This window comes from Urocitellus parryii, chromosome 3, assembly GCF_045843805.1.
Source record: "Urocitellus parryii isolate mUroPar1 chromosome 3, mUroPar1.hap1, whole genome shotgun sequence".
Classification (NCBI taxonomy): Eukaryota; Metazoa; Chordata; class Mammalia; order Rodentia; family Sciuridae; genus Urocitellus; species Urocitellus parryii.
The window spans coordinates 106685516-106704002 of NC_135533.1; the positions used below are offsets into that span (position 1 = coordinate 106685516).

Consider the following 18487-nt stretch of genomic DNA (forward strand, 5'->3'; position numbering starts at 1 on the left):
CTGCAACCCTGTGAATTTCTCACTCCACAAGGACCATATTTCTCTTCTTTTCCTGGGTGATGCTAATGCTGCTGGCCTGCATGCTTGGGAAGGGCTTCCTACTTCACCCAGGCTGATTGGCCGCTCGCTCTTTCTCCTCTAGCTGAGCTGCAGCTACAAAAAGTCTGCATTTAAGCTTTGCATCATCATGTAGTTTTCTTTCCTCATCTTACTAAAATCTATTTCCATGCCATATTTCAAAGGCAGCAATTTCCTAACCAGTTTTTAAAATTCATCTTTATTCTCTATTCTCAAAAAGCAGAAGTGCTTCCTCTTTCCTATATTAATAGATATCATTTCCCATTCCTATGCTCTTCATTTATCTACCATTTCATGGAAGATAACCCTAAAAGATTATCCTTAAAATACTCTAATGTGCCCTTAACAGAGTTAAAAGTAACATTTCCCCCTAGATCAAGGTAGAGTTGAAATAATTCATTGTGGAAAGTATAATTTCAAAAACAGAATGAGGAAGTGACTTACAAATACAAAACACATCCTGAACACTTATGAAGAATGTTAAAAATAAGAATAAACGATAATACTGGGGAGCCAGGCAGGGTAGCACATGCCTGTAATCCCAGAGGCTCAGGAGGATGAGACAGGAGGATCGAGAGTTCAAAGCCCCAGCCTCAGCAACAGTGAGGCTCAAAGCAACTCGGTGAGACCCTGTCTCTAAATAAAATACAAAATAGGTCTCCCATCCAAGTACTGATATAAGGTGACTGATTCATAGTGGGGTAGGGTGGGGGAGCATGGGAGGAATAAATGAACTCTAGATAAGGCAGAGGTTGGGAGGAGAAGGGAGGGGGCAGAGGGTTAGCAATGATGGTGGAATGTGATGGACATCATTATCCAAAGTACATGTATGAAGACAGGAATTGGTGTGAACATACTTTATATACATCCAGAGATATGAAAAATTGTTCTGTATATGTTTAATATGAATTATAATGCATTCTGCTGTCATTTATTTAAAAAAATCAATTAAAAACACAAAACAGGGTTGGGGATATGGTCCAGTGCCCCTGAGTTCAAACCCCAGTACCACCCTCCCTCAAGAAAGAATAATACTGGGGATGTAATGAAGGGCCAGGGGAAGGAGGGCTGAGCGGGGCACACCTCCAGAGTGAAAGCAAAATGGGATCCTGAGACACTGGAGAAATAGGATAAGACGTAGTAGCAAGGTTCAGAAGCCACAGCTGTGAGAAAAGCTGTCATACAGCAAGAACAGCATGCAAAGATGCAGGGCTGGAGGGATGGGTCTATAAGCCAGGATCACTAGTAGACCACCAGAAGGTGGAAAAGGCAAAGAAGGGTCCTCCTCCTGCAGGTTTCAGAAGGGGACTTCCAGCATCCAGATCTCAGAGACAAGGAGCATTTGTTGTTCTATGTGAAAGAAGAGAAAAGAAAGGGAGAGAAGGGAAGAAGGAACAAAGGAAGAAATGGAAGAAGAACTGTTGCCATAAAACTCATGAGAGATGTTTGTAAGAGTTACTTGGGGAAAATAAGCCCTCAACAACGACAGAGTGAAAACTGGAGTCTGTCTCAATATGTTCTATATTTTCCCATCAGTGCCTCTGCTTGCCACCCTGGTCACATCAGTTTAGTAGGCCAATTTTATTATTTTTGTTTTATTAATTATTTGTATAAATTGCCTGAAGTTTGGGACAGATGGAATAGCAAAAACTGTGAAGACAACTTATTCAAACTGTTACCTGGGTCTGGACTGATGAGTAAACATATATGTTGTTTAATAATGAAAAGACATTCTATTGGGTACTTGTTTTAAGACAAGTTCCTTTCTAAATAATTTTACAGATCACACAACACTAATACACCATAAAAAGAGAGTGGAGGAAAGTTAGTGACTAATAACTAAGCTTATAAGTGGAGCTCTTATGAGAAACACACACAGCAAAATCACTACCTAAGGGCCACTTGAATCCTATAGCATGGTTACCCTAAAGACAATGAAAAGTAACACCATGATTTTCCATAGAGCCCTCCTTGCCCATGTCCAGCCTGCCTTGGTAATGTGCATCTGCTTGTAACAATGACAAGATCAGCAACAGAGCCCATCATTTGGGGAAACTTGTATAGAATTGTTTCTAGCCTTATCCAAAGTCAACAGACTACACAGCCAGTAAATTAAACGTTTCACACACAAACCACCTGTCTAACTCACAATTATGGTGGCCCAAAATAACTTGGCTTTATTGGCCAGAAAACACTCACCTCAGCAAAACCCACCAATACCCAAAATAACCTCCATGAGATGTTGAGACTCAGCCTTAGAACTTTAGCATCAGTTCTGAAGTACTTGAAGTTGGATGCCATCTTCTTGGGAGGCAAGGCAACCCCCTTTCCCTGCCCCTCCTGAAAGAACACCCCTGCCTCCCCACAACCTCTTCTGTTTTACTTAGGTTTAGAGCCATCTACACTACCATCTAATTTTACCAGTGCTTTTCTGTTAGGATTCTTTTGAATTTTAAAGTAAAATTTATTTTTTCTCCTCTAGCATAAAAAGTAAGAAAAGTACAAATAACTGAAGTGGAAATAATCACTCATCTTCAAGATAATTATGGTTAACGTTTGGTTGCTTTTTCTTCCTAGTCTTTTTTGAAAGAAAGTTTTAAGATATACACACAAATCCTTAGCATAGTGATGCCTATGACAATGCATAAAGTTCAAAGACCTTCATTATTAAAGATTACTAAAATTGGAGCTGATGTGGATATTTATTGTCTATGGTTGTTTATTGAATCTTAAGTGTATACTTCTCTCATGGGTATTTTTTTTAATTGGACATTTTGAAGGTGAAAACAAAAAGATACATGTACAACAGAACTTCTTAGATGTGTAAAGAAAACCACACACGTCACCCCACTGTCAATGTCACTCCATTGTCACGTTGTTAACATATTTACTTTGCATTCAACAGATTCAAGACAAGTTTTCTCCTACATCTTTTGTGTCAATTTCAACAATTATGTTACACTGTGCTAATTCCACTTTGATCTTCAGCACCTGAGTCTCTACAGGCATTAACTTTCTCATCTGTAAAATGGGGGTGTGAATTCATGATCATCACTCATTTAGCAGTTGGCATTTAGATGCTTGCATGGATAATGCAAGCAAAGTCTGAGAACAGCACCTGGAATAGATGGAAGACTTGGGAAATGTGGGCTGTTAATGATGAATCTCATTATTGTTACTTTAATCTGTTATTTGTCTACAGGCAGATATGACCATTAGCAATCATAATCTCTTAAGACTCTGACAAACTAACTTGAGGGGATTTCGGAAGCTGCAACTTTCAGACTCTGGAGAACTATCCCTGAGGAAGACACATTTCCACTCCCCAGGGTAGGAGGAGAGGGAGAGCCCTGAAGGTGCTGGGTTCCAGGAGGGAGGCCCAGGAAGCGGTGGAGGTGGAAATAATCTGTAGCTCAAACAAGCTTGGAGGAGATAAGGGGCTAGAATGGTCCAACACACAAGGCAGTCCCAGCAAGATACCCAAGGAGTTGGGGAAAGGACTGCTCCCATCTGTGTGTGCTCCCCTCCCAACTATCCTACACCTGTTACCAGCACCAAATCAGTGGAGAAATATAACCCTACAACATGGTCTTCTCTATACTATTTGTTTCAATCCCTGGAGTTTTTCTACTTTGCATCACCCCATGTGGTCCATTCTTTTTACTCACTGCTCACACATTCAGAGAGTGACAGACAGATACAGATCCACCTAGGTACTTTTTGCCAAAGTAGGATTTGAAGGGAGACCTTAATCCCCATTTGCATGTGAAAGATCCTCCACAGGCTACTCCTTCACTATAGAAGGCTCCTCTGCAGTCTGTTTTGTGCCTCCCACAAGTCAGAGTCCTCTTAACACACGTTATTTTCACTCTGGCCTGCCTGAAAGTCAGTCCCAGCCCAGGGAATACTCCAGTGTTTCCCCAAACCCAGTCCATGAGCACATGAACACCATGTTCTCAGGCATCTTAATAGGTCACATTTTCTGCATGATTATCATAGCAGAGGCTCCTATCTGCAAGGGACTTGTTCCTAGGAAGAAAACATTCTCACTTGCTTCTGTCAAAGCCACCACCCATGGACTCACAGTACTACTATCACAGTATTCCACATAGCATCCCTCTGATGAGGGAACTCACTTGATAGCAATGAAGTGTGGTAATGGGACCATGCTCAGGGAAGTCACTTATCTTTCCACATTCCCTAACATCCTGAAGCTTGGGAGAACTATGGCTGGGTGTGGTGGCACACACCTGTTATCCCAGAGACGCAAGAAGATTGCAAGTTTGAGGCCAGCCTCAGTAATTTAGTAAGACCCTAAGCAACTTGGTGAGACCCTGTCTCAAAACATGAAAAGTGCTGGCGATATGGCTCAGTGATTAAGCGCCTCTGTGTTCAATCCCTGATACTGAAAACAAGACAAAACAAAACAAACAAAAACTGTGGAATGGCTTTTTGAAGACTCAGTGAGAGTACCAACTAGGTGGCAATATTTTGCAAACTGGAAGGCTATATATGGTCTGAATCAGTGTCTAATATATGGTACTGTTTCTCCCATACCCAGGATTAAGGGTTCCAGGAATCACGGGATGGAACTGGGTTTGGTACCACTCACCATTACCACTCCAAGTGCCCCATGGCCTTATGCTCTGCTATCTAAGGCTCTTCGTTTCAAAGGGAAAAATGATTCTGTCTGTAGAAATAACAATGATTTAACTGAAGGTGGAAGTTAAGGCTGCCACCCAGCCCCTTTGGGCTCCTCTCAGGGGAAAGCAGACTAATGTGCCACAGTGAAGGTAAGGAAGAGTGCATCTGGAACACAGGAGTTCTCTTATGGCATCTCTTAGTTTTACCAGGCCCTGTGATTAAGGAGAATGGAGAACTACAACCCCAAACAGGCAGGACTACTAATGGCCCAGACCCTTCAATAATGAATGTTTGGATCACCCCACCAGGTGGAGAATGATGACCAGCTGAGATTCCTGCTGAAGAGGAATACAGAAGGGCTAGAAGAATACAGCTATAAATGCCAGCTATGAGCATATGACCAGTTACAGAAATGAGGACTGTAAATGTCATAATAATTCCTTCTTACTTTGCCATGAACATACTTGTGTGTATATATACATATGTTATACACACAAAATCAATACTTTTGTTTTCTTTCCTCTCTTATTGCCTTAATAAATAACATAATTTATTTTATGTCAGTGTGAAAGTTATATTAATTTTACATCACAGTATGTTATGGGATATCAGGGAAAGAAAATATTAGTCAAGGATTTTACCTACTCCTCTGGGGATAAGATTCATGTGTTTTCAATTGTTAGCAGGATAGTTGTATCATGTTTCTTGCAATTATAACCTTGTTTTTCTCTTTATTTGGAGATTAAATATGATTTAAAGACATGCATATGGGTGCCATGCTGATAAGAGGTAGGTGTATGATGGTTATTTTATCTGTCAGTTTGATGGGAATAAGTAAGATAGACATTATTTCTGGGGGTGTCTGTGAGGCTGTTTATGGCAGAGATTAGCATTTGAATTGATAGATTATATAAAGAAGGCAGCCCCTCACCAGTGAGGGTGGCTATTATCCAATCTATAGAGAACCAAACAGAACAAAATGATGCAGGCAGGTGAATTTACTCTCTCTGTTTGAGCTGGAATATCCATCCATTCCTGCCTTGAGACATCAAAGTTCCTGATTTATTGTTTTTGGACTTAAACTGAATCACAACAGTGATGATTCTGGGTCTCCAGCCTACACGTAGCAGATGGTAAGATTTCTTGGTCTTCATAATTGCACAAGGCAATCACAAATATTATTTTCTCTCTCTGAGAGAGAGAGAGAGAGAGAGAGAGAGAGAGAGAGAGAGAATGTGTGTGTGTGTGTGTGTGTGTGTGTGTGTGTGTCTGAGAGCTCCCCCTACAGTCAACCCTCCACATACTCATGGGTTCCACATACATGTATTCAACCAACCATCCATCAAAAATACTAAAAAAAAAAAAAAATGTATCTGTACAGACTTTCATTTTTCTTGTCATATCACCCCAACCAATAAAGTAAATAACAATTATATTTAATAGTACTTAAGTTGTATTATTATAAGTAATCTAGAGATGATGTAAAGTATATGGGAGGATTGTGTAGGTTATATGCAAATACTGCAGCAACTTGAGTATCTACAGAGTTTGGTATTCATGGATGTTCTGGAACAAATTCTCTGTGGATCCCAAGGATTCTATTTATGCCTTTAGGGCTAAACTGTAAGGAGCATTAAAATACCCTTTAAAAATAAAACACCCTTTATTATCTTTCCATGCTTTGAAATTGTTCAGAAAGATACATTTAGCAATAGTCTAATTTCTCATTATTTTAAATCTACTAAATTAGCTTTCCTAGGCTCTGGGGAATATAGCTCAGTGATAGATTGCTTGCCTAGCATTTGTGAGGCCCTGGGTTCCACCCAGCATTGAAATAACAAACAAACAAAAAAATAGCCTCGCAGTATGCAAATCCAGCATGGATTTTTGGAATGGCACAACCACAGAGCTCATTTTCCTTTCTTTTTTCCCTTCCCTTCCTTCCTTTTTTCCTTCTTTCCTTTCCTTTCTCCCTTCCTTTGAAATTTGTTCTGTAAGGTGGCAGGAACCCCATCCAGGGAAACTTCCTTAGAGGCACAGCTGCCTCTTTGCAGCTTCCTTAATCCTGAGCTCTGGGTCAGACCCTGTAGCATAGCAAGACTATAAGACAAAGGCTTAAGTCTGAGCCTCCTTGTGGAGGCACTAAGCCTGCCTGCTGGGGCTTGGGGAGGGGCTTGGGGAGTTAGCAGCAGTGGTTTCTCTGAAGTGGCCAAGGAGCAGTGGCTCCAAGTGTCTCAACTACACTGGGCTGGTTTAAGAGCAGCCTCACTGGCTGAAGTGTTCCCAGACGACACCAGGCGTATTTACTTCTGTGTCTCATCATCACATGGAAACATAATCTGCAGAGGCTGGAAGAGAAAATGACCTTTCCCTTGTCAGCCAGGGCCATGGCTCAATGCACTGTCTGAGGCAGCTCTGAGCCTATCTGTCAGCGTCATGCCTGGCCAGCAAAAGGGGCTCGCTCTGGGAGGTGGTGACAGGGGCAGGCCTGTGGGCCTGGCTGGGCTGTCCTAGAGGAGGCACTGAGACATCTGTGGACATCTCTGGGGCATAGGCAGAAGTATATACAGTGGTACTGACTTCCACCCTTGCCTAGGACCAGCAGCCACTAAAACAGTGAGAGGCACACCCCTGAGAAGGTGAGGGGTTCCACAGGTACTGGGCATTTCACGTTTATGAGCTGCTCCAGGATGTATTTTAAGAGACATCTCAAAGGTGATAAGCATGATTATTTCATATTGGATAAAAAAGGAAGAAGACAAAAATAGTCCTGCCATCACTCAGGAGGGGATATGAAGGAGAAAATTAAACATTTTATTTAAGGCTAATTTGACAACAAAAGATTCTATCTTTTTTTTTTCCTGATCTTTTAAAATGAGGGGTTGAATTCCTTCATCTCTCCACTTTAACTAAATTAGGGAACACCAACTGGCACAGCTACAAAGATCTGTGGAAATCAGCAAGAGACAGAGATTGAGGGCCAGGAGTAGCCTGACGGGGTCCAGAGGGGACATGCAGTGACAATGGTCATCTATATGGAATAGCTACACCATAACTCACACTTGATGTCATGTAGGCAAACTGATGTTGTTTTCTCTCTCAAAAACAGAAGTCAGATGAATTTTAATGCATAAAGTCACCTACATTTAAAAGTGTGCCATTTTTATTTTAGTAAAAATAAAAAAAATTGTTTAGTGCTGCTCTAAATTGTTCTAAATATTTTATATGTATCTGCATGTGCAATTCTGGAAACCACTTTTCTTTTCAAAAGAAAGAAACTATGGCACAGAGAGGTCAAGCAAGTTACCCAAGGTCATCTAGGAAAAGAGCCAAGAACTTAGTAAAGCAGCCTGACTCTAGCCTACTCTCCTGTTCCTCATGTTGTACTTCTGCACACAAGGCTGGAATTCCTCAGCATCCTTTCTGTTCCCTCCTGTTTGGAGAGAAGCTCAGTTGTCCAGAGGTAGACCTTGATCATTCAAACATGGCAATCTCATCCTCCTTGCTGTTGACTGGTCAGTGAATGCATAGTATTTCCTCAGCCACAGTGATTGGTTCAAAGAGCTCACATGTGACTTATTTTGGGTAAATCAATTGACCCAACCTCTAGAGATGAAGTCACAGGAATCTATAACACAGCAGGAATTGCCCCTTACCCCATATAAAACATATTTATTGATTCACCAGTCACCCCATTTCTGAGTATATATCACAAAGAATTGAAAGCAGGGTCTCAAAGAGATATTTGTACACCTGTATTCATTCCAGCGTTAGTAACGACAACGAAGAGGTGGAAACAAATGTCAATCAATGGATAAGCAGATAATGAAAATGTGGTATATACATACAATGGAATATTATTCAGCCTTAAAAAAGAAGGGGATTCTGTTTTATGCTATCACACTTGAAGACATCATGCTAAGAGAAATGAGTCAATCACCAAAAAACAAACTGTGTATGATTTCCATTTACATGAGGTATGAAGTCATCAAACTTTTAGGAACAGAAAGTGGAATCATGGTTGCATTTGTTGGGAAAGGGAGCAAAGGGGACTTGTGGTTTAATGGGTATAGAATTTCAGATATCGAAATGATGAAAAGCTGGAGATCTGTTACACAACAATGTGAATATACTTAACACCACTGAACTGTTTTAAAATGGTTAATTTTGAACTTTTTTGTTATCATAATTATTGTTATTATTTTTAATGGTACTGGGGATTGAACCCAGGGCCCTCTACCACTGAGCTACATTCCCAGTCCTTTGTAATTTTTATTGTGAGATATGGTCTTGCTAAATTGCTCAAACTTGTGATCCTCTGGCCTCAGCCTCCTGAGTAGCTGGAATTACAGGCATATGCCACTGCACCTAGCATTTTATGTTATTTTAAAAATATAATAGGAAAAAGCAATACTAGCTGACCCAGCAGCTTATTCAAACAATATAAGAAGGCTTGCATAGGTCAAGCAAAACAAAGCTCAGCAAAACACAGAGGCTGCCCAGGTCTTGGAGTAGAGTCTCCTGAGCCCATCTGCCTGGAAGGTCTGTAGCACGATCTCTGGTTAATGGTTAATATTTGGGCTCTGTTTCCTCAGAAGCCCTATTAGCTGGGAGAAACCAGTGACAATATGGCAAACTGTAAGATAGATAGAATTCATTACACTAGCATGGTGTGAATAACTGTGATTTCAGGAGGAACATTTAGAACTCCATACATCTGAAAGATCTTCATAGAACTCTAACACACATACAGAGGATAAAGAGAAAATAAATGATGAATGGCGGGTTTATTAATAAATAAATGGTCTCCAAAGCCCCAATAGTTCAGATGTAGCTAGAACACAAGAAAGGTTTCATTTGTGTGTGTGCATGCACACACTTGGGTCTAAGTGTGCACATGTATTCCCAAATGCTTAAAAGATCCATATGAAGGCTGAGAGGTATGTAGGGAAAAGGAGAGACAACAAACAGGAACCCTTGATCCTGGCACTTTGTAGAAAAGTACAGCCCTCACTTATCCTCAGTGAAAGTGTGTCTTATGGAAATTCTTGGCTTTGCCCTGCCTGGCAGAGGTGAGAATCAGAAACAAGCTCAGGAGTCTTATCAGGACTATAGATACTCCATAAATTGTGGGACAAAGATAGCATTAATAATTGGGGCAAAGACAGGATGTACACAGAACAGGTGACCATATCATGGGCAGGACAGCATGGTCAATGGATGACTTTGGTCAAAATCAGTACTGCTTGCTGGAAAGGGGCAGTGTGCAGGCATCAAGTGGGGCTGGAGCCCCAGAGTCAGAGTCCAGTGCTGTTCTGCTTCTGCCTGGATAAATCATATGGTCTCCAAGCTCTGTCATCTCCTCAGCAACCCAGGGATAATACACCGCAGTTTTTATGACTGAATTGTGTTCCCCTTAATTCACAGTTTGAGGTCTGAACCCCTAGTAAATTCAGAATAGAACATTACATGGGTAGGGTCTGAATTAAAATGAGGCCATGAGGATGGTCCCTTATCCAATATGACTGGTGTCCTTAGAACAAAAAGAGATCAAAACACAGATGTCCACAGAGAGAGGATCCTGTGAGGATACAAGAAGATGCTGACTATGAGCCAACCAGAGAGGTCTCAGAAAGAGCCAGTCCTGCCGATGCCTTGATCTTGGACTTCCAGCCTCTAGACCCGGGAGGTAATAAATATCTGTTGCCTGAGCCACTTGGAGTATTCTGTCATATTATGTTATGGCAGCCCCAGCAAGCCATCAGTGCACAGTGTTTCTGTGAAGAACACATTAAAGTAATTAAATAGACCAGCATAGTGTCTGGTCTCAAGAGGCATTAATGTGTGGGGACTACCAGAACCTTTTTGAGGTCTCTGACCTCCCCTCTGGTGTCAGGCCTTCTTCCTGGTGTTTCTGCTCATCCCTGCACTTGCTGTTAGCTGGGGTTTTAATAAACATTCAGGTGGTGGCTATTGACTCAGTGGGGTGAGCGTCTCATGTGACAGGGGACCACTATGCACAGCTCCAACAACAAGGCTTACAGTCCTCCATGTTCTCTCTCTGTGGCCACAGTGAAGGCTCCTGGGGAAGTGAGAGCAGACACTGTGTGGGAGCATGGCAGCACCTGCCTATTTACTGAGCGGGACACAGGGAAGGAAGCAGGTAGACTAGAAGTTAAGCAAATGTGCAGGGCCAGACTGGCAAGGGGTGAGTCCTGGCTTAAGGATTAACTTGCTTTTGGCCTCGGATTAATATTTTATTGTCTCTCTGCCCTATTTTTCTTACTTGTAAAATAAGGAAGATAATAGCACCGATCTTAGAGGATTGTGATACAGATTCAAGGGTTAAACCATAAAAAGCACAGGGGACAGTTTTAGCCATTATCACCTCTTGCTTTCCCTTTGCCAGTGATAAAACCATGATGACTAAGAGCCCTGGCACTCTCCAATCATATCCTCCTTGCAACCCCATGCAGACAGCATGGGCACAGAGGCCTGTCTCTGTACAGGCGTTTTCTGACTTAGACAGCCAGAGGGATGCTGATGGAAATTCATGGTTGGAGATGAGTGATGAGGCCGGAGTTCACTAATACAATACAACAGGGTTTCTGCCCTACCCACTATCCATTTTGATAGTTTGAGTGTGTTCTCCTCAATTTTCAATCCTCTTCCCAGTGGTAAGGCACCAAAAAAAGGAGTCTGGCAATGATTTGTGAGAGGGCTAAGTAGATAAGTTCACAGTCTCTATAAAGCTTGCCAATCCATAAACCAAAGACGAGGTACAGGAATATCTTGTGTGCATGTGAGTGGGGCTGGACTTGCAGCACCAAGTACACCACGCACTGTATTTACCTTATACATTTTCGTGTGCATGTGCACAAACATTGTACATATGTACGCATGTGTGCACATTATGTGTGTGTGCATGTATATGTGTGAACATCTATTCACCCAGGCATATGCACATTTATGCACTGCACACATGCATGCACATGTGCTGTATGCATGTGCATGTGTGCATAATATGTGTGTATATAAATGTACACTGGAACACTGTATGCAGGCATGCTTGCATACACAATGCACACATGTATATGTGTATATGCATGTACCATGTGTTCAAATGATATATACGTGTATGTGGATAGATACATGGACACACATACATCCCTCCTTGAATCCACTAGCAACAGTGGGTGAAGAGTCTGCCAATCTAAGCACGGACTTAGCTTTGTGATTTTAGACAAGTCACTAGATACTTCTGGCCTCGTTTTTCCCTCTTTGTAAACTGAGAGGGCTCAAATACTATGATTGTAGTCATGCAGCAAGCTTTTCATGTTACTGACTGCTGCATAACATGGGTACATCGGCAAAGCCTTGATGTTTATTTATTTGTACCTTTGTGTCCATTCTCTTCAATGCTGTCCGTCAATGGGATAACCAGGGCTCCCCCTGGTGGTTAAAATATGCAATTAGTGCCACTTGTTACCCAAGAAGATGCATTCCCTTAACACTTCATTTAGCTTCTTGCAAACCCAGCCCAGAGGGAGTGAGGGTTCACGTGGAGCTGGCCCACTGCCGCGGAGCTTGGGAGGACACTGTCCTGACTCCTGCTCCTGCCTATTCCTAGATGGGCAACCAGTTCCCTAGTGAGCCGTTTCCAAACTGGTCTAGGGCAGCAAAGATGTGGATGATGTGGGTTTAAAAAACACAATCATGCCTCTTCAGCAGTAGAAAATGATGCTGTTGAGAACAGTCTTTTGTTTCCTCTGGAAAACTTGGATAGGAGGACAAAGGTCAATGTCATGAGTGTGAGCTCACATATCCACATTTCCATTTCACAAATAATGCTTTCAGACTACTGCTCAGACTACAAGCATGCTGGGGCAAGTTTTCCTTCTCCTTAGATCAATATGCAACTTCATCATTAAGGTCCTAAGTTTTAATCACTTAACATTCCACATTTAAATAATTTCTTAGTTAGCTATAATGGAGCTTTAGTTCTCATTTAGAATTTGTCATTAAAAAGTATATTTTGCTAACTTTTCCTATTAGATATCTGATACTATCATAAGTTAGTATATATAGTTGCATATATTTGTGCATAAAAACACATATACAGATTAAAAACAGTTACAAATGAGAAAAGGAACTTTTGAGGGATGAATGTGTTTATTATCTTGATTATGGGTGATACATGTGTTAGAACTCATTAAATTATAGACTTTCTTTGTATATACCCAGTTTTGTTTTTTTGGTGTGTAAAGCTGTTAAAGTTATAATATAAAAAACAGAACATAAAGCCTTCTAATTCCCATCAATCTCCTTCTTACCTTTCAACTCACATTATGAAATGGGGATGTATAATGCCACAAATAGAGACTAAAATTATCAATTTAAACCATTTAATATGATTTTATATTCACTAAACTAATTAACTTAGTCATCACACATCATATTTTCTGTCAGTAAGCCCAAAGACTCCAAAGGTAGGCCAAGTGTCCAGTGAGTGACATGTCATGCTTAGCACAACCTGGCCCTCAGCATGATCATGCTATACTGAAGCACACAGACTGTGATGGGAAAGCACGGAACAGAAAACCACCAAACACAGAAGGGCATGCCTTTCCCAGCCCTGTGGAGAGCACCACCGTGGGCACAGTGTAAAGTCTGCCTGTCAAAGACTGAGTGGGAGAAAGAAATGATTGACAGAGAAGTTGCCATTGGAATGCTACAAGAGTCTGGGCAACAAACTCCACTGAGAGAAACAGGCTAGAGACAGATATTCCTTATTTCACCAAGAGCTACTTTTGCTTCTGTTGGAACTATATCTCTATCCATTTGTGCTTTATTTTCAAGTTCTGTCCACTTACAGTCACAACCATGAGATATCATCTTTTTCCCCTTAATTCTCTTACTGGAAACACAACAGTCCAAGAGTAACAGACTCCAATGTCAGTGTTGGGCCATGGGTAATGATGGATTCTACTTGGAGAGCTCCCAGCCCATGTGCAGGGAGCTTCCACTGCCAGCCATATTTAGCGACATGATCCCATAGGAAAGCCTCTTTACAAACATTCTATCAGGAAACAGCATCTGAAGTCAAATCTGACTTTTTTTTTCCAAATCTGACTTTTTTTTTTTTTTAAAGAGAGAGTGAGAGAGGAGAGAGAGAGAGAGAATTTTTAATATTTATTTTTTAGTTCTCGGCGGACACAACATCTTTGTTGGTATGTGGTGCTGAGGATCGAACCCGGGCCGCACGCATGCCAGGCGAGCGCGCTACCACTTGAGCCACATCCCCAGCCCCCAAATCTGACTTTTAATATTGGCAAAATTACTGGACAAAGAGGATAAGTCTATGGGCTGTATAAACCAATCTGCCATCCATTTTCATCTTTTGATTTATGACTTGTACAATGTAGAAAACCTTTATATTCTTTGTTGCCACTTCTCATTCACACAAAACATGAGGATGTATTTGTTCTTAAACCCTCATCTCTCATAGGTCAAAGAAGAGTGATATAAACCCATTCTTCCATTTTGATTCAGGTTTTATGTTTTGGTAAATTTTTTTCATCCCTAAGTCCTACAGCAGATATACCAACCTGGAAACAACAAGTCCAATCTAAATAATCTCAAAGCTCCAATCTCATTTTGGGTTGTTCTCCCCTACCTCTTTCTTTTTTTTCTTTACTAAAGAATGTAGGTAGATATGGCCTTCTGACGTATACAGCTTCATTTGTAGTAATAAAATTTTATTCTTAAGAGATGAAAAAAAGAAGGGTTTTAAAGCATTTAAGGATAGGACAAATGAAGTAATAATAGATTTAAATCACGCAACTTCTAGTAAAGAAGGTTTTTGGCATATGAGTTACCAATCTTGTGTTGCTATTGGTGACAAATAAAGCATAAAAACCTCAAAGTACACAGTTAACCCATGAGCCTCGTTTTATTTAGCATGCAGAGCTTCATTTTTCCCTTAAGTGTTTGAAGTTTGCTTGTTGTTGTCTTACCATGGTGACTAACAAGGGGTAAAACTATTTTAATTTTTTTTCCCTGCTCCACATTTCTTGGGTGGAATGGAGGAACTGTTCTCTCTCTCTCTCTCTCTCTCTCTCTCTCTCTCTCTCTCTCTCTCACACACACACACACACACACACACACACACACACACACCCCCCTCAGAGGGAGACAGGAAGTTCTTTGGGGGATTAATTCCTGTACCCGGACAATTTGTAATTGCTGGCGATGACTGGAGACACCTTGATATTTAGAAGGCCTGTACCTCCTTATGTCACTTTTAGAAGATATAATCCTATCCCTATTGTAGAAAAGTTGCTTTGTTATGAGAATGTTAGTTGCATGTAGAAATGTTTTGAATCTGATTACATGAGCTATGAAAATTGTGAATAAACTGTATCATATTATAGATCCAAATTAACATGAAAACTGTGAAAATTAGCAGCTGATAAGCACAACAACACAGATGCAATGTGTGATTGATTATAATCAGTGCTAAAATGAAATACCAGTGAGTAAACAGTTTTATGATTTCTCCAAATCATTTCATCTATGGAACTACGAGTGTTTATTTAAAATTGAAAAGATAAACATCATATGAACCGGATTGCAGTTTAGAAATTACAACACATTCCACTGTGTCCTACTGGCATGGTCTCTATGCTGCATATGTAGGAATTTTGGCCAATTATACTTAAAAATATTATATAGTCATTTTTTCTTTTACCTTAGCATTTGTTACAGAACTGGTACTTCCCAGGAGACTTTTTTATATCATGAACTTCTATGAATACAGGCCAGTCATCAGGTCTGCTTAACTTGTGCATCTCTTGTCAGAAAACAGAAACTACCATCTCTTCTGGATAGCATGTGCAACATTAAGAAGAAAAAAAAAAAAACCAATAGTTCTGTTGACTTACCAGCAGAAGAAATGATCAATAATTAGAAATGGATTTTGTGTTTAAAAAAAAAAAGAAGCTTTCTGAAATTCAAGTGCTTTGGGGAAAATAAAATGATTCCTGAATTAGTCTGCTTCAAGATGCTAATGCTGGTTAGCACAGTGACCTGGCATGCGTCAATCATCTATAAGCCTTGATCATTGAACTGCCTTGAATTTTACCCAGCTGCAGTTGGATCATGAAGTGATGGGTCCTAGAAATCAGTCAGGTATTGTCAAGACATCTCTGGTGAACTTTATGATCAAGTAAATGGAGAGCCATAGTCAAATAATAGCTGCTGGGTAAACTGACTAGTTTTGTTGGATTGTTTTTCCCCCTTCATATCTATAGCCTCTGTGTTCAATGAGTTCATATATATATATTTGCATTACACTTTCTCTCTCTCTAATAATTTGATGGGCATTATCACCTTCCCATGGTGTCATCTTTTGTCTTTAGATTTTCTGCTGCCATCTCTCTTCAGCGTAATAGCTATTTCTTACATAAATACTTATTGCTGTAATTATATACAATCTTCGACCATCTTTAATGTTTGGGTCATAAATCCCAATGCTTTTCCCAACACTTAAGTAAACATAACCTTTTCTTGTTTAGACTTTCCCCACTCAATGATTTGAGGTCAAGTGACTGCTACTCATTAGACAAAAATCCTTTATTTCAGTGGGAAAAAAGGCACTTTCTAACTTGTTCCTGATGAATAATTTCTGTTGTTTTTTCAACAACACATGGCATTAAATTGCTTATATACACTTCTATTTATATTTCTTTATTATTCATACTAATATAAGCTGTAAGTAATCAGCTAACATCTTCACTGTGAGCAGACAGACAGGATTTCTACAAGTAAAAGATAAATTCTTTTTTCTTACTTTGAGCAATAACATTTAGAAAAATCTTCTGGAAAGAAACATGACAGGTCAATCCAGTTCAAATGTGCCTTTGCATAATAATAGCAGTTAATCAAAGCAAGCAAGAGCTTCATACATGTTATTCTTACCTACTCTGCCTTAGGACTGCTGAGGTTACTGTTCTCTGTAGCTGGGCGAGTTTTCTTGAGATAGAGATTATGCATCCAAGGAAGAGCTGGCAGCACCCCTACACAAACAAGCTGGTATACCCTCAGGTACCTTTCCCACCTGTATAAACCTTCTGACCAGCAGTTATCAAGTGGAACCATCATTTCTTTTTTTCCACAAGTATTAGGAGCCATTGATAAGTAAAATCCACATATATGCTCTTCATTCTTATTTCCCTCAAGACTGGCACAATACCTAGCACCAAGTAAGCACTCAATTAGTGTTTGGTAAGTAAATGAACGAAAAATGAATCAATGAAGTGAAACACATCCCTCTTTTTCATTATGAAAACTATCCAAATCGTGGAGTGCACAAGAATAGGAAAATCAAAACAACACAGAGAAGTTGGGCCCTTTGTATCCCTGAATGGACAATGTGTATATTTCAGGTTGTGAGTTCCCATGAATTGTATTTATAGTTCATGTGTTTAGGTACTTGGTTTTACCATGTAGATATAATATTTCAGCTTTATCCAAATTGATGACACTGAGCAATTTAATGACACAATCTAGTTTTAAGGAAAATGGAGACTAAATTCTGGAAAAGAATATCTAGTAAGAAGATTATGAATTGAGAATGAATTAAAATGAAGCAATATACTTCACAAGAACAGATCTATGTATCAATGAATGTCAGACATATCAATATTATCAACCTAGAATTTACTTCAAAGAACCTCAGCCAAACAAATCTCTGCAATTTATGTCTTTATATGTAAATTCTAAAGAAGGTAAATTGCGGATGTACAAATGAGCTCTTTTATCCTGAGAGGTGGAAAATGATAGCAGCATCAGAGCCAGGACAGCAGAGACACCAGGAAAGGTCAGGGTCAGGAGGAGGCCTGTCCATCAGAAGCGCTTGGCATGAGTAGGGAATGATGCACAGCAATAAACTGCAGGGGGAAATAGATGTCAAAATATGAACACAAACTTGTGGTGAAACAAATGTGTGCCATTATCATTCATCTTCAAGCCCCTGGAGATTTAACACTGCATAGAGAGCATATGTCAATCAAATCATATTATCATTGTTTTCCCATTTCCTTTTAGTCTTTTTCTAGGTCCATTGTTAAAAGGGCCTATTGATCCATCATATAGAATTCTGTCTCCTGTAACAACTATATCATAGTCATCACTTAAGCCCTTGTAAGTCTTTCAGATTATTAAATAATATTCTATGAATTTGATATGAATCTTTAAAGGCAGAGATACTGGCAGACTTCTTGAAATGAAGCCTATGCTATTTGGACAATTCTAAGGAAAAATAGATAACACTGTTTCACAATGCCCTCAGTATCAGATCAATATGCCCCATCCTAATTATGTCACAGTGAGCAGGATTCAAGTATAAACTTTGAGACTACTATTGATCTACTGGGTTTGAGATAGACATCACCTGCATGTTGAGATTCATTGTTTTTAAGGAGCAAGGTCCTCTGCAGTCCTGCTCGTTTGTCTAGTGGGAGACTGGCCCATGGTATGAAGAAAACATCATCACACAGAAGTGGCATTAAGTTTTTGAAGGCCCGGGGACAAAATAAATGAAATAAAGAAGGCCTATGCCTAAATTCACAGTGTTGCATACAAATCCCTAAGACACACAGGTTAGAGGAATATTGTCAGTAAGGAGATGCTTGATTCTTGAGCCCTTGCTATTTTTTAACTTATATATATATAAAAGTAATGATACATAATAAAAACTTTGAAC

General features: G+C 40.0%; 1 protein-coding gene across 2 annotated transcripts in view; it reads right to left on the reverse strand.

Moving 5' to 3' along the window:
- Positions 1-18487, reverse strand: part of Cobl (cordon-bleu WH2 repeat protein) — a 268552-nt gene that overhangs the window by 57414 nt on the left and 192651 nt on the right. Inside the window, exon 9 of one of the 2 annotated variants that reach the window (XM_026403669.2) lies at positions 17426-17672. The exons of the other annotated variant lie outside the window; for it this stretch is intronic. Coding sequence (XP_026259454.1) covers positions 17629-17672 — 44 coding nt within the window. The 3' untranslated portion in view covers positions 17426-17628. Of the gene's footprint in view, positions 1-17425; positions 17673-18487 lie in introns of those variants that run through there. 2 annotated transcript variants of the gene reach the window in all.